Source organism: Puma concolor, chromosome C1, assembly GCF_028749965.1.
Source record: "Puma concolor isolate L17-30 chromosome C1, mPumCon1.1.hap2, whole genome shotgun sequence".
In the NCBI taxonomy this organism is placed as follows: domain Eukaryota; kingdom Metazoa; phylum Chordata; class Mammalia; order Carnivora; family Felidae; genus Puma; species Puma concolor.
In genome coordinates this window covers 178,439,934-178,466,257 of record NC_141674.1, presented here as the reverse complement: position 1 = coordinate 178,466,257, position 26,324 = coordinate 178,439,934, and the positions used below count along the sequence as shown (strand labels likewise).

At 36.5% G+C, this 26,324-nt stretch overlaps 1 protein-coding gene across 1 annotated transcript in view; it reads left to right on the top strand.

Moving 5' to 3' along the window:
* Positions 1-26,324, top strand: part of HIBCH (3-hydroxyisobutyryl-CoA hydrolase) — a 149,881-nt gene that overhangs the window by 67,989 nt on the left and 55,568 nt on the right. Inside the window, exons 4-7 of the mRNA XM_086719143.1 lie at positions 8,586-8,726; positions 10,649-10,733; positions 13,632-13,712; positions 19,279-19,331. Of these exons, the coding sequence (XP_086575269.1) occupies positions 8,595-8,726; positions 10,649-10,733; positions 13,632-13,712; positions 19,279-19,331 (351 nt within the window). The 5' untranslated portion in view covers positions 8,586-8,594. The remainder of the gene's footprint in view (positions 1-8,585; positions 8,727-10,648; positions 10,734-13,631; positions 13,713-19,278; positions 19,332-26,324) is intronic.

The window sequence follows — 26,324 nt, the reverse complement described above, 5'->3', positions numbered from 1 at the left end:
AAATCAGAGAAGCTAGGTACTTTAACCGCTAGAGTAGGTCTGCAAAGAAGGTGATAGGTGAAATCTGGGGAAGGCTGTGTCTGCTGGTGGACTTGGTGTCCTTTTTGGTCTGGTTTCTTTTGTGATTTTTGTGTATAATTTGCTTTTACCACAAATGCTTTTAGTATCAGTAAGGTAAGAAAATGAAAAAATACAGTTTCCTAACTCATATGTTTACTTAGCATCTTTTTTTTTCTTTTAGGGATGAAAAAATAGATTTATTGCTATTTCTAAAAGTCAGAACTAGGGGCGCCTGGGTGGCGCAGTCGGTTAAGCGTCCGACTTCAGCCAGGTCACGATCTCGCGGTCCGTGAGTTCGAGCCCCGCGTCGGGCTCTGGGCTGATGGCTCAGAGCTTGGAGCCTGTTTCCGATTCTGTGTCTCCCTCTCTCTCTGCCCCTCCCCCGTTCATGCTCTGTCTCTCTCTGTCCCAAAAATAAATAAACGTTGAAAAAAAAAATTAAAAAAAAAAAAAAAAGTCAGAACTAGAGGAAGAGTAAATGTAACAGATGTTGTAAGAACATAAGTACAAACAACTATTTTACAATAACACGTACTTGAAACACATTTTTGTACTGCAAACTATGAAAAATAACTCTCTTTAAATGATTTTAACATTTGCTCTTCCTTATATACAGTTGAATTTCCAGTGGGAGAACAAAGATGCTCACAGCTCTCTGGGCCTTGCTTTGTGAAAACCCTTCCTTAAAACTTTCTGGAATGCTCCATGAAACCAGTGTATGGTTTAGCAGGAAATAGGGGCTGTCATCAGTGCACACGTATATGCATGTTGTCCTATCTTCCCAACTCTCCCGCACATGTGGGATCATTACTGGGGTTCAGGGGACCCCATGGACAGTCAAACAAGAGCGCCCTCTGGAACAAAGCCTTTTAATGAAGTTCCCTTTTGGAGATGGCTTAATACCTTTTACACTTAATGTATTACTCTTATTAAAAATTTTTTTTTTAAATACTGGTTTGAATAGGTAGTAAATACATAAGGCACAGAATTCAAAAAGTTCAAAGGGATCATACATTAAAAAGTCTTCCCACCCCTCACTTCTATGTCCAATTTTCTTTCCTGGAGGCAACCATTTTAGCAATGTTTTCTGTATCTATTTAGAAATACATTCTGGGGCGCCTGGGTGGCTCAGTCGGTTGAGCATCCGACTTTGGCTCAGGTCATGATCTCGTGGTCTGTGGGTTCAAGCCCCGTGTCAGGCTCTGTGCTGACAGCTCAGAGCCTGGAGCCTGCTTCGGATTCTGTGTCTCCCTCTGTCTCTGCCCCTCTCCCGCTCATGCTCTGTCTCTCTCTCTCTCTGAAAAATAAATAAACATTTAAAAAAAAATAAAAAAAGAAATACATTCTGTGTGTAAAAATGTATGTGTCCGTGTACAGAGTGGGTGGGCAGCATTGTAAACACACTGCCTGGTTGTTCCACAACAGTGTATGGAGAGGTAGCTGCCTCATTCTTTTTATTTTTTTAATGTTTATTTTTGAGAGAGGGAGACAGAGAGTCCCAAGCAGGCTCTGCGCCATCTGCACAAAGCCGGATGTGGGGCTCCAACTCACAAGCCGTGAGATCATGACTCAAGCTGAAACCAAGAGTTGGACACTTAACTTACTGGGGCACATAGGTGCCCCTGCCTCATTCCGTTTAAAGCCTCTGTAGTATGCATTTTTGTAGGAATGGTTATAATTCTTTCAACCAGCCTCTTACTGGTAACATTTAGGTCATTTCTAATGTTTCGCCATTACTAATGACATTGCAGTGACTATTCTTGTGTATTCATTTTGCCCATATGTAAACATGTCTATAGGATAAACTTCTGGAACAAGGATTACTGTGTCGGTGTGTATGCTTTAAAAAAAAATTTTTTTTTAATGTTTACTTACTCTTGAGAGAGAGAGACAGAGCAGGAGCAGGGGAGAGGCAGAGAGAGGGAGTCACGGAATCCGAAGCAGGCTCCAGGCTCCAAGCTGTCAGCACAGAGCCCGATGCGGGGCTCGAACCCACAGACGGTGGACTGTGAAATCATGACCTGAGCCAAAGTCGGACGCCCAGCTGAGCCACCCAGGTGCCCCCAGTGTATATGCTTTAAAAAATGGGTTGTCAGGTTATTTTTCCTAGGCTCTCCAATAGTTTTTGCTCCTACAGTATATCTGTTTCCTCACCCTCTAGATATCACAGGATACCAAACTTCTTGCCAAGTTGGTTAAAAAACATTTTACTATAGTTATAGGTTCTAAGTTTTTTTTTTAATTTTTTAAAATGTTTATTTTTGTGAGAGAGAGCGCGCGCGCGTGCGCGCACACGAGTGGGGGAGGGGCAGAGAGGGAGGGAGATACAGAATCTGAAGCAAGCTCCAGGCTCCAAGCTGTTCGCACAGAGCCCGATGCGGGGCTTGAACCCACGAACTGAGAGATCATGACCCGAGCAGGAGTTGGATGCCCAACTGACTGAGCCATCCAGGCGCCCCTGATTTAATTTAATTACTTTAAGGGATGCTTGGGGAAATTTTTATTAGCTGTTATAAGGTCAATATGAATAATAGACTCTTTCCCCATACACAAATAATAATTAAAAACTATTAAGTGGTTGCCTTTTAAAATGTTAAAAATAAATGAAATAAAAACAATTGGAATACATCCAATGAAAGGTGTGGAAAGTCTCTACTCAGGGAAATATAAAATTTTGAAATTTTAAATTATATATAAAACACTCAATATTACAAAAGTGTCAGTCCCACTAAATAGGTCTTTAAATTCACTGCCATAGTAGTCATACTCCCTGCAGAAGTTTGTTGTAGATATTGACAAGCTGACTCTAAAATCCATAAGAAGACACAAAAGATCAAGAAAACAGTGTTGAAGGAAAACAATATTGGAAGACATTGGTATGCTATCAACAATGATTAAAATAAAATAGTAATGAAAACAATGTGGTAATGAGACATTAAGAACCAATGTAATCATTGGTACAAAACAGACCCACATAGATATGGAAATAAGAATTACAATAAAAATGTTACTTCAGAGCAATGAAAAAAGGATGGTTTTATTGCTAAATGGCACTAGGTCATCTGGATAGCCATATAGGTGACTAGTCATGGAAAAATCCCTTTTATCAGTTTGCAGCTCAAACAAGTCATAATTTGGATGGCCTGCAAGAATGGACAGTTTGGGCCTGCCGTGACCACACATGGCATCATGTATCGGGAGTCCAATGGTATTCTCTCTCATATTTATTATATATATATATATATATATATATATATATATATATATATATATATATATATATTTATTTTCAAGTTAGCTAACAGAGTATACAATGTGCTCTTGGCTTCGGGAGCAGATTCCCATGATTCATCACTTACATACAACACCCAGTGCTCATCCCAACAAGTGCCCTCCTCAATGCCCATCACCCATTTTCTCCCCAACACACCCCCCCACCCTCCGCCTCCTCCATCAACCCTTAGTTCTCTGTATTTAAGAGTCTCTTATGGTTTGTAACTATTTTTTTTCCTTCCCTTCCCCTATGGTCTTCTGTTAAGTTTCTCAAATTGCACATGAGTGAAAACATGATATCTGTCTTTCTCTGACCTATTTCACTTAGCATAATACCCTCCAGTTTCATCCAGGTATTACTTGTTGCATTACTTGTTGCAAATGGCAGGATTTCATTCTTTCTCATTGCCAAGTAGTATTCCATTGTATAAGTAAACCACGTCTTTATCCATTCACAAGTTGATGAACATTTGGGCTTTTTCCATAATTTGGCAATTGTTGATAGCACTGCTATAAACATTGGGGTCCATGTACTCCTATGAATCAGCACTCCTGTATCTTTGGATAAATTCCTAGTAGTGCTATTGCTGGGTCATAGGATAATTCTATTTTTAATTTTTTGAGGAACCTCCACACTGTTTTACAGTGGCTGCATCAGTTTGCATTCCCACCAACAGTGCAAGAGGGTTGCCCTTTCTCCACATCCTCACCAACATCTGTTGTTTCCTCAATTGTTAATTTTAGCCACTCTGACCAGTGTAAGGTGGTATCTCAGTGTGGTTTTGATTTGTACTTCCCTGATGATGAGTGATGTTGAGCTTCTTTTCATGTGTCTGTTAGCCGTCTGGATGTCTTCTTTGGAAAAGTGTCTGTTCATGTCTCCTGTCCATTTCTTCACTAGATTATTTATTTTTTTTGGGTGTTGAGTTAGGTAAGTTTTTTGTAGATTTTGGATACTTACCCTTTATCCAATTTAAGTTTTAATTGAAAAAATTCAGACTTTGTTTTTAATAGCCTTTTCCATAACCCTTGTAAGTGAATATACGTTATTTTTATCTGATAATGAATTTTAATAAAAACTAAGCTGACATTAAATGTGCAGCATGATTTTATAAAGACTTAAACACTGTGTAACATTTAATGCTATTAAATTACGGACTTCTGTGTTTTACTAGATTTCAGTTAAGAAGTGTGCATTTGCTTTTAATTAGCATTCTCTAGTTAAAATTTTCCAATTTAACCTTTATATTGTACACAGTTCTCATGTGAAGGTTAAAGCATTGTTTTTAGTTAAAGTAATAAGTATGATTGTGCCATTAGTCCTAACAATTGTGTATAGCAGAGTCCTGGGAGATTGTTATGTTTCTTACAGGTGTTTATATTAGCACTATATATTACATGAGCAGTGAAATCTGATAATTAAGTTATAGCGTATGAGTTCCTAAGTAAGCATATAGGCCAGTTCATCACAGCCATATGACTTGTAAGTCTGTCATTTTATAATCTGGCCTCACCTGCTTAATCTGTTTACTTTCCTATCCCTCATTTCCTCAGTCAGCCTTTATTCACTCATATTTAACATCTTAATATTTCCTGGGCGCCTGGGTGGCTCAGTTGGTTAAGTGCCCTACTCTTGATTTCAGCCCAGGTCATGATCTCAAGGTTCGTGAGATAGAGCACTACATCTGGTCCAATGCTGACAGTGCACAGCCTGCTTGGGATTCTCTCTCCACCTTTCTCATTGTCCCTGTCCCTCCTCTTCTCACGCTCGCTCTCTCTCAAAATAAGTAAACATTAAAAAAAAAATCTTGATGTTTCCAAATATCCGTTGTTTGTTTTAGGATGTGTTATTCTCTAGGATTCTTGCACTCCTTTTTCTTGGCATGCATCAAGGCCCAGCTCAAATATCCCCTTTTCTATTTTTTTTTCAAATTGTCAGTAGTTACTGTAGTCAGAATTATTTGCCCTCTTTATTCATCTTTGCTTTGCAAGCACCTAACATATTACTTGGTATATAGTAATAAATTAAGAGATTTGAGAGTATTTTGTAGTCCAAGTAATTCTAAGACTAGGTTCTGTTCTAAATCAGTTGACTCTGTTCCTTCAGAAACAAAAAAGATTTAATTACTATGTGTATACTTTGTATATACTATGTATATACTTTTGCTTTTGGTGTGTATATTTTGCTTTTCTACAGAATTTAAAGAATTTTAGAGACCTTTGTCAGGGGCACCTGTGTGGCTCAGTTGGTTAAGCCTCTGACTCTGTTTTCAGCTCAGGTCATGATCTCTTACAGGATCAAACCCTGTGTTGGTGGAGCCTGCTTGGGATTCTCCCTCTCACTCCCTCTCTGCCCCTCCCCTGCTCGTGTGCTGTTCTCAAAATAAATAAGCATTTAAAAGAGAAAAAGAAACTTTGTCAGATATACGTAGTAGTCCATTTGATTACTTACTGTTAACTTGTATGAAAGATTTGCATTTAATGTCCAGGCATACCTCGTGTCATTGTGCTTTGCAGATTTTTTTTTTTTTTTTTTTTTTTTTTTTTTTTTTTTTTTTACAAATTGAAGGTTTGCGGCAACCCTGCATCAGCAGAGCAAATCTATTGGTGGTATTTTTCCAACAACATTTGCTCACTCTGTGTCTGTGTGTCACATTTTGGTAATTCTCATGATATTTCAAATTTTTTCACTATTCTGATGAACGGTGATCTTGATGTTACTGTTGTAATTGTTTTGGTGGCGCCATGAATGCACCCACATAAGATGGTGAACTTAATAAATATTGTGTTTCTTCTGACTGCTCCACCAATCTGCTGTTCTTTCATGTCCCTCTCCTTAGGCATCCCTATTCCCTGAGACACAACAGCATTGAAATTAGGCCAATTAATAATTGTGCCTCCAAGTGTACAAATGAAAGGAAGAGTCAAATGTCTCTCACTTGAAATCAAAAGCCAAAAATGCTTAAGCTTAGTGAGGAGGGCACGTCAAAAGCCAAGATAGGTCAAAAGCTAGGCCTCTTGCACCAGTTAGCCAGGTTGTGAATGCAAAGGAAATGTTTTTGAAGGAAATGAAAAGTGTTACTCAAGTGAACACATGAATAAGAATGTGAAACATCCTTATTGCTGATAAGGAGAAAGCTTTAGTTGGGATAGAAGATCAGACCAGCTACATTTCCTAAGGTCAAACCTAATCCAGAATAAGGCCTTAACTGTTCGGTTCTATGAAGGCTGAGAGAGGTGAGGAAGCTACAGAAGAAAAGTTTGAAGCTAGCAGAAGTTAGTAATGGGGTTTAAAGAAGGCCATCTCCATAATGTAAAGATGCAAGGTGAAGCAGCAAGTGCTGATGGCAAAGGGCAGCCAGTCATCCAGAAGGTCTAGCTAAGATAATGAAGGTGACTAATAAACAAGATCTTCAATATAGATGGAACAGTCTTCTGTTGGAAGAAGAGGTCATCTAAGACTTTGATAACTAGAAGTCAGTGGCTGGCTTCAGAGCTTCAAAGGATAGGCTCACTTCCTTGTTAGGGGCTAATGCAGCTGTTGACTTTAAGTTGAAGCTAATACTCATTGATCATTCTGAAAATCCTGGGGCCCTTAAGAATCATGCCAAATCTACTCTGCTGTGCTTTATAAATGGAACAACAAAGCCTGGTTGAAGCACAGCTGTTTACAACATGGTTTACTGAATACACATACACACATTTACGTATATACATGTATACATGTATAGATGTGTATACATGTGTGTATACATGTATACATGTATATATGTAAAATGTTTATTAATGTTTGTTTGCTTTTGGGAAAGCATAAGCAGGGGAGGGGCAGAGAGAGGGGAACAGGATCTGAAGCCCTGATGAGCCCAATGTGGGGCTCGAACTCAAGAACCAAGATCATGATCTGACCTGAAGTTGGACACTCAACCGAGTGAGCCATTCAGGTGCCTCCTCAATATTTTAAGTCTATCGTTGAAACCTACTGCTCAGAAAAAAAGATGCCTTTCAATATACTGCTCATTGACAATGCACCTGGTTGCCGAAGAACTTTGATGGAGCTTGCTAACACAGCATCTATTCTGCATCCCTGGGTCAACGAGCAATTTTGAATTTTCAAGGCTTATTATTTAAGAAATACATTTTATAAGACTATAGCTGCCATAGAGAGTGAGTCCTTTGGATCTGGGCAAAGTAAATTGAAAACCTTCTGGAAGGGATTCACCACTCTAGATGCCATTAAAAACATCCGTGATTCTTGGGAAGAGGCCCAAAACTAGCAACATTCATAGGAGTTAGAAGAAGTTCATTCTAACCCTCATGGATGATTTTGATGGGTTCAAGACATCAGTGGAGGAAGTAACTGAAGATGTGGTGGAAACAACAAGAGACCTAGAATTAAAAGTGGAGCCTGAAGATGTGACTGAATTGCTGCCATTTCATGATCAAACTATGAAGAAGGAGTTGCTTTTTATGGATGAGCAAAGAAAATGGTTTCTTGAGATGGAATCTACTCTTGATGAAGATGCTGTGAAGATTGTTGGAATGACAACAAAGGATCTAAGACTGTTACATAAACATAGTAGATAAAGCAGCTCCTTGAGGTTTGAGAGGATTGACTCTAATTTTGAAAGCTCTGCTGTGGGTACACTGCTATCAAACAGCATTGCATGCTACAGAGAAATTGTGAAAGGAAGAGTCCTTCAATACAGCAAACTTGACTGTTGTCTTATTTTAAGAAATTGCCACAGCCTCCCCAACCTTCAGCAACTTCCACCCTGATCAGTCAGCAGCCATCAACATTGAGGCAAAACTCTCCACCAGCAAAGATTCTGACTCAAAGTGCAGATGATCATTAGTATTTACTAGCAAAATTCCTTTTTTTCCCCCCTTTGCACAGTGTCAGCTTTATTCAGTCATAAAGCAAGGTTGACATAATTATCAAGCATGTGTTTAACTTGGCTTCTATAGTGTGGCCTCTTCTCTCCCTTTAGTTGTGGAGTTTGTTCTGTCAGCCTTCAGGTTGATTTCTGGGGGTATTTAGGATGAACTGATAGTTATCTAGTTGTGTTCATGGGACACACATAACTTATATGCACTGGGGGAAAAATCATTGAATTTATTGCAGTATTTGCTTTATTGTGGTGGTCTGGAGCTGAATCCACAGCACCTCTGAGGTATACCTGTATATGGTTTAATATTGGCTTGTGACAAAATCTTAATGAATTTCATCCTAGGCTTAATCTTTTTTTACACAGAGAAGGTCTATGCACATGGATGCAGCAGGAGAAGTACTACTGGAAAGAAGAGGTTGTGCAGGAGTGATAACACTAAACAGACCAAAGTTCCTAAATGCATTAAACCTTAATATGATTCGGCACATTTATCCACAACTAAAGGTTTGTGATTTCCTTAAATTATATGGATACTTTAAAAAATGTATCCTTGGGGCGCCTGGGTGGCGCAGTCGGTTAAGCGTCCGACTTCAGCCAGGTCACGATCTCGCGGTCCGTGAGTTCGAGCCCCGCGTCAGGCTCTGGGCTGATGGCTCAGAGCCTGGAGCCTGTTTCCGATTCTGTGTCTCCCTCTCTCTCTGCCCCTCCCCCGTTCATGCCCTGTCTCTCTCTGTCCCAAAAAAAAAAAAAAAAAAAAAAATGTATCCTTAGGGGCACCTGGGTGGCTCAGTCGGTTGAGTGGCCAACTTCAGCTCAGGTCATGATCTTGGGCCCCATGAGTTCGAGCCCGTGTCAGGCTCTGTGCTGACAGCTCAGAGCCTGGAGACTGCTTTGGATTCTGTATCTCCCTCTCTCTGCCCTTCCCCAACTTGCGCTCTCTCTCTCTCTCTCTCTCCCCCCCTCCCCCCCCCCCTCTGAAAAATAAACAAACATTAAAAATAAATAAGAATGTATCCTGAAAGAACATTTGTGGGATTCTCTTCCATGGAATCTTTGGGATCAGTGCCCAAGCCCCACTGATTTCTTGTCTTCGTCATTTCCCTATGTGATTATCTTGAAGCATCCCTAATGACGTCCCTAATGACCTCCTGAGAGCTCCTTCCACTTTTCCATAGCTCTGAGTTTCTTCCTGTGTTTTGCCACTCTGCTTCTCTGACCTTTTAACCAGTGATAATAGTTCTGCCTCTTGGGACAGGAGTATACAAATCTAACGTTCCATGTGACAGCATTTCGACACGATTCTTAGAGAAGACTATAAGCTTTTCTAAGTGAACTGCATGGTGCTGTGGAAAAGCGTGACTTGTAGTTGGACTACTTTGTTTGAAACTTGGACTTCTGTTTATTAACTCTTCAGCTTGGGAGTGTTCATCTTTCTGTCCTTCATTTACCTCAGCCGTGAAATGGGGATTATAATATCTCACAGGATTATTGTGAAGTGAAATGGTGTACCTAATATGGTCAGCCACAAAGACTAATTCTCCCCTGGTTACAAGTTCCTTAATTTTTCATTTGATGAGTCTGTCTTTTATTTCCTTATGTCCGTTTGGGACACTTTATAATATGTCTTTAAATGTAATAAAGAGAAATCAAGTATTTCAGGTTGGAGTGGACCAGAGTGGAAGAAAGTAGAAACTTCCATGTTAGAATGCCATATTTCTATTAATGTAGTCCAATATTGCATTAGTCTTTTGGACAGCCACATCCATCCAGCTACATCTCTTCCTTGTGTGTTTATATTTTTATTCTCAAGTGTAGAATTTATACAGCTCCTGTTAATTTTTTGTCTCTGGTTAACTGATGTTTTAGTGAATAGTCTTTTGAATTGCCCTTGGCTCTTGATTCTTTCATCCTGATTATTTATTAGTTGCCCCTGCCAACCTCAAATCACTTCAAGATTTAATCAGTATTGTGGTTTCATTCTATTGCTTATAAATTTGTCAGTAGGTTGGAGCCCTATATTACCACAATAGAAAGGTTCCTGTTCAGTTTATCAACAGTCTTTGGACTGATTTGTTCACCAGATTTATAAGCTTCTGGGATGTATATTTAAGCCCATCTTCTTTCATCTTGGTCTCAAAGTTGTCATGGCAAAGATTCTTCAGATATCATCATACAATTTGGATCACAAAGTGTATTCATCTAGCAACTTTGTTGGAATAGTCTCCAATTTATGTCAGAAAAGAAAATGAAGTTAGGATCCATTCTTTTGGATGTACTTTATAAAGCTTGTACTTTATGTGTATTGACATATATTTATCTATACATGTATATGTGTGTATCCATATGTGTATATAAATGCATATAGATTTTTTAAATGAGTTTTCATTTATAGTATGCTTTTCCCATTTTCTTTTCAATTTGGATAGAATTGGGAACAAGATCCTGAAACTTTCCTGATCATTATAAAAGGAGCTGGTGGAAAGGCTTTCTGTTCTGGGGGTGATATCAGAGGTAAAAACTTTTTCCTCCTCTTAACCTAAATGCTTTTTTCCCTGAGTAGAACTGATAAAACCAACAGGAAATTTTTGTAGTACTTTGTAATTTGCTTTACTTAGAATTTTTTTTTATTATAATGTCTTAGCTTTTGTAGTTAATATTAGAAAACTGAGAATAGCATTTTTTTAAACTATGTATGTGCTCTTCATATATCCTGTCTTTCTACCTAAATCATCCTAAACAAAATGTATAGTTATAGTGTGTGAGTCCACTTTTTATTTTAGGTAAGCTGATATTCAGCAATTCAATTTGTTCTATAACCTGACAATCTGGCCATGTTGAGTGACTTGTCATTGTTCAAATATGACATTCTTTCACATATCTCCTTGACTGTGCTTGTGCTTTTCCCCAGTTCATGATCCCAAAGCAAGAATGTACTTATACATTTATCCTATTGTCAATGTATTTTTACAGATGTTTAAAAACGTTGAAATGAGTTAAAAAGATTAATTCTCCTTTCTAATTCTTTAGGTCAATCTGTATACATATAACTATTAAAGGCAAAAGAAAGAAGAAATGTATATTCTCAGGATCAAAGTCATGTATTTATCATCACCACTGGTGATGATATTTCAGTATTTAATATATACTGAAACTGTTTTTACACTTTGTAATGAAATTGGTAGAGTTCAGGGATGGTTTTTTTTCCTTGAGTTTTTATCGTGTGTGTGTTATTTATTTATTTTTGTATTGTGTTAAGGCAGTACTGTTTCTATTATATTTGGAATAGGAAAAACAAGCTTGATTTAGGATATAATTTTAGGTACCTATTAAATTTTTTTAATATTAAATGTGATTTATTGTCAAATTGGTTTCCATACAGTACCCAGTGCTCATCCCAACAGGTGCCCTCCTCAATTGCCCATCACCCACTTTCACCTCTCCCCCACCCCCCATCAACCCAGTATTTAAGTTTGTTTCCTTCCCTCTCTGTAACTTTTTCCCCCCCTTTCCCCTCCCCCATGGCCTTCTGTTAAGTTTCTCAGGATCCACATATGAGTGAAAACATATGGTATCTGTCTTTCTCTGCCTGACATTTCACTTAGCATAATACCCTCCAGTTCCCTCCACATTGCTGCAAATGGCAAGATTTCATTCTTTCTCATTGCCAAGTAGTATTCCATTATATATATAAACCACATCTTTATCCATTCGCCAGTTGATGGACATTTAGATACCTATTAAATTTAAAGTAACTTGAGTGTTAAAATTTCAGTTGCTTAGATAGATTTGTTAACTGAATTGTGTTTGAATTTATTGTTTTGCCCACAACATGAATATATTTAAAAAAATGTTTTTCAGCATGGAGCTAACCTTTATTGTGGAGTTGAGCCTATGATCTTCATAGTTTACAGATAAGCAGAACCTTACGTATTGTTTTTAGCTTCTTCTAACTGTGAGCTATTTTTACATACACATTTAACTTTATATTATATATATAAATATATATATGTAAATGTATATATATATAAGTATATATATATTGATATTTGGAGGTACAGTTACAAGTTACAGATTTAGTTTATGTGTATAAAGAAGTGGTCTTCAATTCCAGGAAATTTAGTTGCTTTAAAGATGTTTATTTAGTCCAAGATGATAAGTGGGCACTCAGAAAAAAAAAAGTTTTTTAAACGCTATTCATTTAATTTTAACTTCTATGGAATTAATTGATTAGAATAAGATAAAGAGGAAATCAAAGATTTTTGAGGTAACAGCTTCATTCCATAGGCAATATAATTTGCACTTTTGTCATTTTAGAATTGCTAAATAGTGGTAAGAACTGAATAGAAATAATAGATGAGGGTTTGGGGGCATGCGTATATCAGTGAAATACCATTAATGACAAAAAATAGACACCAAATCTTTCTTTTAAAAACAAGGAAAAGAAGTCAACATTTGGAACATTTTGAAAGAAAATATATCCGTTTTCTAGAATTAGTCTAAATACCTATAGTCAACAATTTTTAGGTAACTCTTTCCCATAGAAGAAATATGTTTATATTTTAATTTGTATTTTAGTAGATAATTCTTAGAAAGGGTGCCTAGGTGACTCAGTTGTTTGAGCATCCGACTTGGGCTCAGGTCATGATCTCGCCATTCCCGAGTTTGAGCCCTGCATGGGGCTCTGTGCTGACACCTCAGAGCCTGGAACCTATTTCAGATTCTGTGTCTCTTCCCCTCTCTCTGCCCCTCCCCTGCTTGCAGTCTGTCTCTCTCTGAAAAATAAATAAAAAAGACACTTAAAAAAACATTAAAAAGACTTAAAGAGGAAAGGCATATAATCTTACAGTATATGGAAGAGAATGGTTTGGTAGTAGTCTTAACATTGACTGGACTAGGAATACAGTGGGTGCTCAGTGTTTCATGGTGAAATGAATGTGGCAGAAATATTTAACTAGACAGAATATATTGTACTGTGTGTATGGGTACATGGATACGCATGCATACACGTGCTTATATTTCTCTGTGTGTATGTATAATGTACTTTGTGTTAATATATGTTACCATTGGAAATGTATATCCAGCAAATCTTTATTTGGGTGCTATAGAAAATAGTCAAAATAAAATGGTAGCAATATATAAGTTCTAAATTAGGTATAGTGCTTTGTAAGAAATTCTTAAGAATTTTTGCCTTGAAGTTTTGGCTTTGAATATGGATCTGGGGCTGTGTCTGTGGCAAGGGCACTTCAAAACTTTAACAAACCATTCTAGAGTTTCCCCTGGTACTTAATATCACAGTATTTTAAGTTTATTCTCTTTCTCTTTGACAGTGTTAACTAGAAAACACTTTATTAAAAAATTACAATCTTTTTCCCTTTCTTCTCCTCTTCTTCTTTTTTTTTTTTTTTGTAGTGATCTCAGAAGCTGGAAGGGCAAACCAGAAGATAGCTCAAGATTTCTTTAGAGAAGAATATAGGCTGAACAATGCCATTGGTATGTGTGTTCCTCTGAGAGCTTTAAAAATGGAATCAAGATATGAGCTGCAGTGTCAATTGTTAAAGATACAATCAGTAGACATTCTTATTACTCTTTCTACTCTTTCATAGACTATATGTCAGGCATAAATAAAGCTGATTAAACTATTCTGACTGCTCATTCCAGAACAATTCATACTTTAATATTAGTAAGCTATACTTAGTTACTGTATGTCCTACACTCAGTATGAAAACATGGATTCTGATTATATCGCTGGCTTTCTTAGAAAACAAAAATCTTGGGCCTCAGTTGTCTCTGTAAAGTTAAGTACCGTTTCATCCAGAAGTTCATCTTCAGGAACTCTGGAATGAAAATGCCTTTATAGTTGATGTTCCAAGTTTCATTGGAAGTGAAGCAGTACTTTTATCAAGCATGTGCTTTAAATGTTAAGTTGCAGGGAATAATATAATAAATAATTGTGTACCCACCAGCCAGAATGAACAGACATTAATATTTTATTTTTGCTTGATGTTTTAAGATGTATTTAGAAGGGATAAAATACTACATGTTTTAAACTTATACTTTAGTTGGCTCTGTTGTTTTCCTTAGTGCCATTCTTTTCTCTCCCCAGAAGCAACCATTATCTCTCCTCAAGGAGCAACTGTTGTCGTTAGTTTTTAGTGTATTCTACTAGACCATACTTAATATTTTTACTGTATATTTTTGAACAAAAGTAGTATTACTGTGTGGTTTTGAAATTTATAGAAGTAACATCTTACTATGTATACCAGTGCATAAGTTGTTTTTAATAACATGGAACGAAACTGTTGGGTAGTATTCTGTATTATGAATGTATCCCACATTACTTTTCTGTTCTACATTAATTAATATTTTAGGTTATTTCAAATTTTTACTAATACAGATATGGTCCCCTTAGTGTCTATGTACAAAAGTTTCTCTAGGAATAATAGAAGCAGAATGGATGGATCATAGTTTATAGGTCTTCAGCTGTTTCCAGATTCTTCTCTAAAGTACATGACTTTATTTTTTGCATGTTGTTTCCATCATTTTTTTGTGTTAAACTTTGTATGTTTAATATCTTACTGTGGCTTTAATTTGTATTTCATTGCATATTGGTGAGATTGAAGGTGTTTTCTTTTCTTTTTTTTTTAATGTTTATTTATTTTTGAGAGAGAGAGAGCGTGAGCGGGGGGAGGGCCAGAGAGAGGGAGACCCAGAATCAGAAGCAGGCTCCAGGCTCTGAGCTGTCAGCACAGAGCCCTATGCGGGGCTTGAACCATGAACCGTGAGAACATGACCTGAGCCGAAGTCGGGACACCCAACCGTCTGAGCCACCCAGGCGCCCTGATAGAAGGTGTTTTCTTAAGTGATCATTTAGATTTTCTTTTCAGTGTCATCCTTTCTTCATCTTTCCGTTGGATTGTCTTTTTCTTACTGATTGTGTAGGTCTTTATGTATTCTGGATTCCTCGTTTTTGTAAACTATACATACTTCTCTCTGTTTGCTACTTCAGGTTATTTTTTGGTATATCTAAGTTTTTATTTGATGAGTTGAAACGCATATATTCTTTTCCTTTATGATTTATGCTTTTTTGCATTAAACCATGTAACAACACTGAGGTTATTAAGATGTTGTCATATTTTCTTTTAATAGTTTCAATATTTTGTTTCTTTGTACTCTAAGTCTTTAATGTACTTGGGATAGTTTTTTGCATGTGACATCCTTTAACTTTTAGTTTTCAGCTAGAAAGCCAGATGTTGTGATTTCTTTTATGTGTAAATTTCATGCCTTTTTCACTGATGTTAATGATACCTCTGTCAGGTATCAAGTTCTTATATGTGACCTGGTCTGTTTCTGGGCTTCTTTGTTCAGTGGTCTATTTGTACTTATGATGAAACTACAATGTCACAATTATTACAGCTGTAAGATATGTTTCTATCTAGTAGTGTAAGTTGCCTTTGTTGTCTTTTAGAATTGTCTTGGCTACACTTAGGCTTTTGATCTTACATATGAATTTTAGAATTTTAGTTTTATTTTGTCTGGCTCTACAGAAGATTCCATTGAGGTTTTGATTGGAATGACAATTATAGGTTAGGGTGAATTGACGTCTTTCACGTTGAGTCTTCCCATCTATGCGTGTGGCATATCTGTATGAACACATAAAAACTTGTGGAGTTAATAGTTTGCGTACCATGAAACTCACCCATTTCAAATACATAATTCAATAACTTTTAGTAAACTTGGGTAACTATTACCCTAAACCAATTTGGAACTTTTCATGAGATTTGACTTTTTATATCCTTGAATAATGTTTTGTAACTTTATTCATAAAGATCTTCCTGCTTTTTTTTTTTTTTTTAAGTTTTATTCTTAGGTAGCTTACTTTTTTGTTACTACATTTAGTTGTAATTTTTACCGTTAAATTTTGTAATTTACTGTCTTTGGCATATTGAAGTGATTTGAAATTTAAATTTGGTTCTTATATCTAGCAGCCCTGCTGAAATTTGTTATTCTAATGATACTTCTATAGATTCTCTTAGCTTTTCTACATAGGCAGTTATACCATCTGCACATAATTTTTTTTCACCTCTGTCTCTACAATTTTTATATTATGAATTTTCCTATATTTTGGGGATAGGACCTCTGTTACAATGTTGAATGATTGTAGTGTTATTTCTGATGTCCATGGGAAAGCTTTTACAATTTTAATTTTTAGTATTATCTTTTTGTAGACATTTATTTATTTATGTATTTATTTATTTATTTTACCAGGTTATGGATATTACTTCTATTGCAAATTTGTTAGGGGTGTTTTGATTTTTTTGTGCAGTGGTAGTGGTGGTGCTTGTTATCCTGTACTTGAGCATGCTTTTTCTCTCCCTCTCCTGGAAGGAATTTATTGACTTCCTGGCTCAGCAGATGGGTTTTCTAATCATGTTTTGCATATCCAATAGCTCTTCCTAGCATGAGCTTTTATGCAGGTAGTCCATTTCATAAATTTTATGGCCTAGAATTTATTTTAAAAAAATTTGTTTTCTAATGTTTGTTTATTTTTGACAGAGTGTGAGCAGGGGAGGGGCAGAGAGACAGGGAGACACAGAATCCAGACCAGGCTCCAGGCTCTAAGCTGTCAGCACAGAGCCCAACATGGGGCTCGAACCCACAAACCACGAGATCGTGACCTGAGCCGAAGTCAGAGGCTTAACTGACTAAGCCACCCAGGCACCCTTAGAATTTCTTTCTGACTTAAAATAAATACACACTCACTCACAATTATTGGCTGTAGCTTCTCCTCAGCTATTGATTTCGGGTTTGTTATGGCACTGATGGATATCCTTTGTTTGGCTTTGAACTTGGATGTGCATTAAAAAATTTTTTTTTCCTAGAATTTATATATCTTTGAAGTAGGAGTGGGGAAAAGAGGCTGTTTCTTGATTTAACTCAGTGAGCTGGATTGAATGGACATCTCTCACTTCTTTAAGTCTCAAATTCTGTGTATCGGATTTACTTAGAATGGCTTACTCATTTTGAAAATTTATACCAGTGATATCCAATAGGACTTTCTGCAATGATGAAATTATTCTGTATCTGTGTTGTCCAACGTGATTGCTACCAGCCACATATGGCTAATGAGAACTTGAAATGGGGCTAGTGTGAGCAAGAAACTGAATTTTAAATTTTACTTAACTGTAATTAATTTTAATTTAATAGCTACATTTGGCTAGTGGCTACTATATTAGTGCAGTTCTATACTAAATAAAAGGAGATAGGAGAAAACCTTGAAGCAGTTGGGTAAAAAAATAGGAAGCGTTCAAGGTTTAATTTCTATACATTGTAGTGACCTATTTTAGCTAATAAGGAATTTGACAGATTGTGGCTTTATGCACTGCATCAATTAGCTTCTAATGTTTTATGTCTGAAATATATATATCTATAGCTGAAATGGGATTGTGTATCTCCATCTCAATAGAGAAACTTCTTTCCATAGTTTCTAGGGAATTCGAGTTCTGTAGGGAATTGCAGTTCAAAATTGAAGGGAATTCTAGCTCAAGACTGAAGGCTGTGGAAGTCCTTGCAAATATGAAATCAGAATTAAATTAATTCTGGAATTGTGCTTTGATGGCTTATTTGGCAAATTGGAAACATTTACAGAACTGCTAGTTGTGTTAAAACTGTAGTTTTACCCTTCTACATTACATGGAATATTACTCAACCTTAAAAAAAGAATGAGATCTTGCCATCTGTGACAATATGGATGGACCTGGAGGGTATTATGCTAGATGAAAAAGGAGAAAGACAAATCCCGTATGGTTTCACTTATATGTGAAATCTAAAAAACAAATGAATAAACAGACAGCAGAAACAGACCCATAAATACAGAGAACAAACTGATGGTTGCCAGAGGTAAAGAGGGTAGAGGCATGGGTAAAATGAGTGAAGCGGGGAGTGAGCAATACAGTCTTCCAGTTATGGAATGAATAAGTCACAGGAATAAAAGGTACAGCCCATTGAGAATATAGTCAATGATATTATAGTGGCATTGCATGGTAACAGATGGTAGCTACAATGGTGGTGACCATAGCATAATGTATATAAACTTGTTGAGTCACTATGTCTTACACCTGAAACTAATATAACGAACGTTGTATGTTGACTACACTTCAATCAAAAAGAAAAAAAAAATAAAGTCCAAAAGAGAAACCAAAAAAACTGAAGTTTGTTTTTTTTGTGGTCTTCACTAAGGAAGTAATATTGGCAACAAGCTGTAACAGAAGCTCAGTGATTTACATTTTTGTTATATTATAAGCAACTCCCCCTCTCAGAGGAAAAAGAAAAAAGGGAAAGGACAGAGTAAAATTTTACAGAATTTTTGAGCTGAAAGGAACTTCTGAGGCCATATATTCTCATTGTTTAATATTCTCATTGTTTAATAGATGAGGAAACTTACATGTGTATCACATACACATATATGATATGTGCATATACATTAACGTGTGTGTGTGTGTGTATGTGTATGTATACCAAAAGCTATATATGTGTTGAATTGCCAATATATAGGTGTGTACATGTCGGGGGGTGGGGTACATCTGATGCCAGTAGTATATATGTTGAATATAGTTGGATATAGTTAATGACAAAGCTGAGACTAGAATCTGGGTCTTTTGACTCCCAGTCCTTGCTTTTTACTGTATGCTGCACTTCTCTTTGTATCCAAATACTTTGGATGTATTGAAAACAAATTACATTCCTTTGAATACAACTGTGTACATAAACAGCCATGGCTTATAAAGTAAATCTTAATTACATTTTTCAATGGCTGAGCTATAAAAGGCTTTCATTTTGTTTGAAATTGAAGTGTTGAATTGCTAAATTAAGTAGATGATCAGGATTGTGTAGAAATTGACATTTTAAAAACATATTTTACAAGCCATATATTTAGCTACTTTGGTATTTCTTACAAAATTTTTCTAGGGAAAATATTCAGAGTTAGTGTAATATGTGATTTTTGAAAAAGTGAATATATTTTAAACATTGTAACTAATTATAGCTCTGTTTCTTTTAGGTTCTTGCCAGAAACCATATGTTGCACTTATTCATGGAATTACAATGGGTGGGGTGAGTAGACTATTATACACGCATCATTGATATGTGAGTTTATTAAAAATAAGTTAGTCATTATTAATCAGAAGTGAGATGATTAATGTAATATGGCAGAACTCATTGAAACAAAATCATGTTTGGATTTTGGAGCTTTCAAGGTTTAGGATATAATATTTGCATATAACACTTTTAGACTTATTTCCACCCAAAAGAATATGTTCTTAATTATGTTACATACTATTTTCGTTTCTTGAATTAGCAAGCTTTTTTAACCAACAGAACGATTGAATTTTTTCTTGTTACATAGAGTGTTTTTTCTACTTATAAATAAACTGCTTCCAACAGCTTCAGAAAAGCACCTGGAATGTTAAGGTTTTCTTAGACTGAGTGGTTGGGGATGTGTTTGCCTAAATTGTATCTATTGCACAAAATCTCACGTCAGTGAAAGTGTTTGGGTACTTTATGAAGTTTTCTGAAACTGCGTTTCTTATCAGTTACAAATATCTATGTTGTGTCTGTGCAGTTACAAAGAAGTCTTAAATGTTTTTGGCCTTGAATAAACTTGGAAAAACATGAAATAATTACAGAAAAAGTGGAAAATTGCATGGCACTGGCTATACCAAAGACAAGCCTTTAAGAAAGTGAGAGGTCAGAATGTACCTTCATGGCAAGAAAAGAAAGGATTTAAGTAGGTTGCAGGAGGCCAAAGGGTAGAATTTCAAAGATTCCATGTTCAGTGTTTCAGAGATTTAGTCTTTGGGACTATAAGAAGACCCCTCTTTTTCTGGTAGAACCAAACTAAATAAAGCCTCTTGGGCACTGGGAATTGCTTAGATCTTGCACATCATTTTGGGAAGGGACTCTACTAACAGCTGTGATTAGAAAGTAGGATCAACGGGCCACATGTACTTCTTGGCTTGTTGGCAGTTACTGAGCATGGGTTGATCCTGCTTTCTTTGTCCAAAGACAAAGCAGGGGAAGAAAATCCCTGAAAAAATACTGCAGAATAAAGGGAAGGAAAATAATGGAAATGTTGAAGGAAGAGCTGCCTTGTGAATGTGGAAGGAACCAGGAAAAAAATGAAAATAAAAAAAATACTGGGCATTCTTACTAACATGTTAAGAACACTTGAACAATCCAAAAGATGGCACCATAGAGCTTGCTTTTATTTTTGTGGTTTTTTTCTTTTTCTTATATAAACTTTTTTTTCCCAATCAAGGAAAGTAACAATTTTACTTACGTTCTCTATCATGAAGAGTAAGTAGCATGAAACTTTGTAGAGGGGATGGCTATATTCCATTATGTTTTAGATTTCAGAAATTTGAAACTTTACTCCATATTTTAGTCTATGGTAAAATAAAAAATGTTTGCTAAGTGCTTCTTCACTTAGTTGCTCAAAATTGTTGAAGATTATGTCATTCCAGTGTTTTTGCAATAGATTAACAATTTTTTATTATGAGCAATTTGAAAGAATAGGTCATTCTGTTTCCCAGAAAGACATATTTTTAATTCCTTTTCCCTTTAGTTTAAACATCTAAATTCATATTTTTTCACATTAATATATATGTATATATAGAAAGGAAAATGCCTAAAAATCAATATTAATTTTAAGTAGATATAGAACAGAGAAAAATCTTTAAAATTTTCTCTGTATGTGTAGTTCCATCCCCATTTCCCTCTCAACTGAACTGGATTTAAAGAGCTTTCAAATTTCTTTCTTCCTTCCTTTCTTCTCCTTTTCTCCATTCCTTCTTTCTCTTCTCTTCCCACAATGCATTTTATAATAGAAATAAAGTTCGCCCCCCCCCAACTCAAAATATGGTGCAGTATGGTATTGTTGTATCTCTCAAAGTGTCCTAAGATGCTGCTAGCAAAAGGCTTTATGATCAATATAATGGAAAATTTAAAGTTGAAAGGCATAGACAGGGGTATGAGACTGCAGGGGCTATGAAAGGAAGAATTAGGAAATTTCCATTGGATTTCAAAGTGTGTAGAATATGTGCTTATATGCATTCATTTTTATCTGTGCTCATGTTGAACTTTCTTCCAGTGTGGGTGATTATCCTCTTTGTCTTGATAGAGAGGGGTAGGGTCTCCCTCTCTCCCTATGGTATTCTATGATTTCCGTATGCCTTTTTAGGGGAGAGTTAGGATGGCTTTATAGTTGCACAATTTCTGATAGTAAATTTTTAGGGTCATTTAGTTTCTCAGCCTTTTTCATAGGTAAACATTGGGTTGTATTTTTGAAGTTGCAATGGATTATCCTCTAACAGAAGTTCCTATACTTTTTAACTCTATTTTACCCCTTGTCTGTCTTATTAGATAGAACCCTTGATTCTCCACTTTACTCTTTTCCCCCTGACTCAGGGATATCTAAAGGCAGAATTGGGAGGTGCTTGTATTTCCTTACCAGGACCTTGGCTTTGTTGCCTCCCTTATCCACCATTTTAAGGTATTGAGTTCTGACTCAATATAGAACTCAGTATAGAACTTTGACTTTATAGGAGTATGGGTATTCTTGGCAACTTCTACAGACTTGCAGATTCTCAGATCTACAGGGAGTTCTTTTCTTTTTTCCTTGGCCCTTTCCTGTGGATATATTCGTAGGATTTTGGTTCATTTTGTTTTTAATTGTGAATTTCCCCTAGGTTCTTGGTCAAGAGGCAGGCACCTCCTCCCTGTGCCATCCTTACCCTGCCTCTGTTTCATCTACCATGTCATCCATACACCATGTTGGGTTGAATGATTTGTGGTCTAGAGGGCTCGGTTCCTTATTGAGGCATCAGATTATTGCACTAAGAAGAAAGGGGGAGGGAGCTCCTCTTGCCCTTAAAATGAGCTCATTCTCCTACCGATATATCGACTTAAGAGGTTTAATGTTAACAAGAGGTTCATTATGATTTTAGCCATTATTTGAGATTATTCTCCACTATTTCACCCAACCATCAAAAGTTAATCTATGTGTGCTAAATACTGGTTAGACTCTGGGCTAAAATAGTTAACAAGGTAGATATGTTTTCTTTCCTTATGGAGCTTCCAGTAGAGAGAGGCAGGGACAGGTATTCTGGAAATACACAACAGTACCATCCTCAACTGTGTGAATATGTGTGAGTACTTTAGTGAAAGGGCTGGTGTAGGGGAAGCATCTTGGAGGAAGTTCTATCAGCAGTCAGGAAAGAACAAGTTGGGAATAGTGGAGAAATATGATTGCTAATGTGTATAAGGGGTTGATGTAGTGTGGAAGGACAGTGGGCAAAATGAGAAGATAGAGACATGTAAAAGGAGATGAGAGAATGTGTATTTGGGTAAACATCAGTGTGCCTGGATTTTGGAGTGTGAAGGAGATAGTGGTTAAAGTCTGAGGCCAGAAAGGTAAACAAGAAGCTAGATCAGTCCTTTTATATAAGCTGTGTTGGGTAGTTTATCCTAAAATCAGTAAGGAGAGCCTTTAAAGTGCTTTTAGATGGGGAGATGGCTTGATCAGGTTTGCATTTTAGAAAGATAAGTCTCTTGTGGGAAGAACAGATTGGAGAGGGTTAGGGTTGGAAGTAAAGAGATTGTTTAGCGAGTTATTGCAGGGATCCAGGTGAGAGATTATGGTGATTTTGGACTAGGGTAGCATCAAGGACCCGAAAATTAGATTTATGGGCAGTATTTAGGAGACTTGGGATTTGATGAGGGCTAGAACATGGGAGGGTAAAGAGGAGGAGGAGGCAAGCTTGAGTCCCAGGTCTAGTGTGGGCACTCGAATGAAGGGTGGACTGTTCACTGAGATTTTGGAGGAAGAATGGCAGGCGGTGTAGACGGGAGGGTGAACAGAGATGAGTTTAATTTCGGGCTTGTTAAATGTGAAATGCCTGTGGACTATCCACATGGGTGGGTTGTGTCTGAACAAAAGTGTTGGCTATGCAAGTCTGAAACTCAGGGTGTTGCCCGGGCAAGAAGTTCAGTTTGGGACTCGTGTAGGCACAGTATGCTCTACAGTGTGTGCTTCTGGAGCATGAATTAGCTCATAAGTGATTGGTAAGTGGTGAAATCATGTTAGCAATAATGTAAAAGTTGTGTTTGGTTCATATGCAGGGTTTTTTTCTACACAAGGGGAGATAGGATAGTGGCAATAAATACATAATCATCAGCTATGCAGGAAAAAAGTGCTTAGATCTGTTGATGTACAGTGAATAGGAATTCTCTTGTCTATATTTTAAGAAAATTAAATACTTGTTGGGCAGCTTCCACCCAGAGCTACCCCCCCATACCCCACCCCCCCCACCCCGACACACACACACCTGGCACTTGGATGTTTAAGGGCGGCCCCACTGGCTTTTAGTTGCACTTCTACCTGCTTTGTTCTCCACACCTGCTGGTCCTGCCCTGATTAAAGTATTGCCATTGTTTCCACTTTATTTTTGTGCATTTTAAATATCTGCTCTGGTATTTGTTTATAATGAGATGCCTGACTGGGTGATCTAGATCAGGTCCCTGGGACCATTTACAGTTTCTGTTAGCATTCAGATTACAAAGTTGCGTAGGTTTTGAGCAGACTGCCCAAACTCTTATTTTTCCTGTAAGCTCTGTGCAGTTTTGTAGAATCTGAGGATTTTTTTCAGAAATTCATTTTCTTAGAGCTGCCTTGTATTGAAAACTTGACAATAGAAAAGACTATGCAAGGAAATGTGACAGAAAGAGTGACAACCAAAGTAAGTCCAGAATGGAATCCTAAAACAAAAAACACGCAATGTTTATTGGCCAGGGGCAGAACAAGTACCCTATAAAAGGCACTGAATAAAAGGGGTCCAGAAGAGGCAAATTAGAAGAATGGCCTTGTCCTGGGAAATTTCAAGTTGGCTACTGTGCCCCAGAAGTCTTTGATAGTTTGTTTTGTGGTAAAGAGCATATCCTAGGTTCCTCTTGTATGCTGCATTCCCCAGACCTGAAAGTCAGCTGTTTCTCCAAGACAGCTCTGGTTACTTCTAGTAGAAAATGGTAGTTAGCAGTAACAGCCTGGGCACTAGTTAAGTTGATAATTGTTTCTACACTCTTTCAGTGAACGGAACTAAGAATACAGATCTTGTTTTTATGAGAAGATAGGTCCTGAGTTAATACATCTATTCAAATTTAGATTTTTACTTCTTTGATATTGGTATCTTTTTTATATTAAACATCTTTTTTTTAAATAATGTTAACACTGTTACAGATTTGCTGTGTCCTAATACATATACTAGTTTTAGAATAACAATATTACTAAAGATAAAGCCAGTTGAAATAATTACTCTCTTTCCCCTATACCAAATTTTTTTAGTGACTTGTCTTTTTCATATTTTTCTAGAGTATTCAACCTGGTTCTCATAGAACCAGCTCTTTATTTTTATACTCTTATCAGTTTACAATGAATTTTATTTAAAGCACATACTTACTATACAAGTACGACTGGCATAAACAGACTAGAAATACATATGACTAACATTTCATAAACTCTAAACTCCACAGATTGTAGTATGAAATTGTATCAAAAAGTAGCCAGAGAGTAGTTTTCAGGTGCTAGTTAATATGGACATTAGTTAATATGCTTTACAGAATTAATGGAAATCCTTGGTAAATCAAAGGTCAAGTAAGAGTACTCCTAGTGTAATAATCCTTTTTGTTTAAGTATATGATATAAAGCAGTGGTTTCTTAGAACTTCTTTTTAAACTTCTGTTAAGTGTATAAATATAGCATGAGCTGGGGCTCCTGGGTGACTCAGTCAGTTGGGCATCCTACTCTTGACTTCAGCTAGGTCACGATCCCCGTAGTTGTGGGATCAAGTCCTGCATCAGGCTCTGTGCTGAGGATGGAACTTGCTTAAGATTCTCTCTCTCTTTCACGCTCTCAAAAATAAATAAATAAATGAAATGTGCAATATGTTACAGATACGTATGTGTTATAGTTGGACACGTGTACATACATAATTCATAAATATGCATATATTGAGGAATGTGCTCATTGAGGTAAAAAAAAACAAACCTTGAATATTTTTAAGTTATTTCACATTTATGCTTTAAGGTATGACATGCCAAAATTCATTTATTCCTTAAACTGAAATATAATTGACCTATAACATTGTGTTAGTTTTAGGTGTACTGTGTAATGATTTGGAATGTGTATCTACTGCAAAATGATTACCACAATAATTTAATATCCATCACCACAAATGGTTAACAAAAGTCTTTTCTTGTGATGAGAGCTTTTAAGATTTCCTCTCTTAGCAACTTTCAAGTATCCCTCTGGCTTTTTTTACTTAAAGTAAAATTATACCTGAAGAATGGTAGACTGTTAATATCTAAATAAATATTTTTATCTCGATTGTTTGGTTCTGCTGAATATAATTTTCATTCAGAAATAATATGAATTATGCATCCAAAGCAGGGGAGTTAAAATACATTAACATTATGTAATCAATGTATTAGTATCATTAATATGCAGTACTAGCCTATTAATATTAATGCGAGAAGCATAATAAAGTCTTTGTTTTCACTGTGGAGACTGCTGATCAGACTGCTAATCTAATGCATGTGGTCCCAGAGATACATTATGAAACGTATTGTATATTTATGATATTAACTTTTATACTATAGTGAAGTAATGTACAATGAAAAACCTGTTTGAATTTCTAACAGAAACTTATACCTATTTGAAAGCACTGTTTCAAACCCTGAATGATGATGAGAGAGGACTCTCACATACTCTCCGATACTGTGATGCAGTGTTCATTCTGGGCAGGAGCTTCCTCATTCTCCCTGATTAGAATTTAAATCCATGACTCTTTGTATAAGCATTAGTCACATCATCCCATTGTGTGCCTTTCTCGGTTAGTTGCTTTCTTAATCGTGGTTGTTGGCTCTGTTTACTCTGTAACATTTAATTTTAATTTTAATTTATTTTTTTAATTAGAAAAGCATTTTTGTGAAACAACTTCAGGTTTACGGAAAAGATGCAATAACAGTACAGAGAACTCCTATGTATTCGTCATA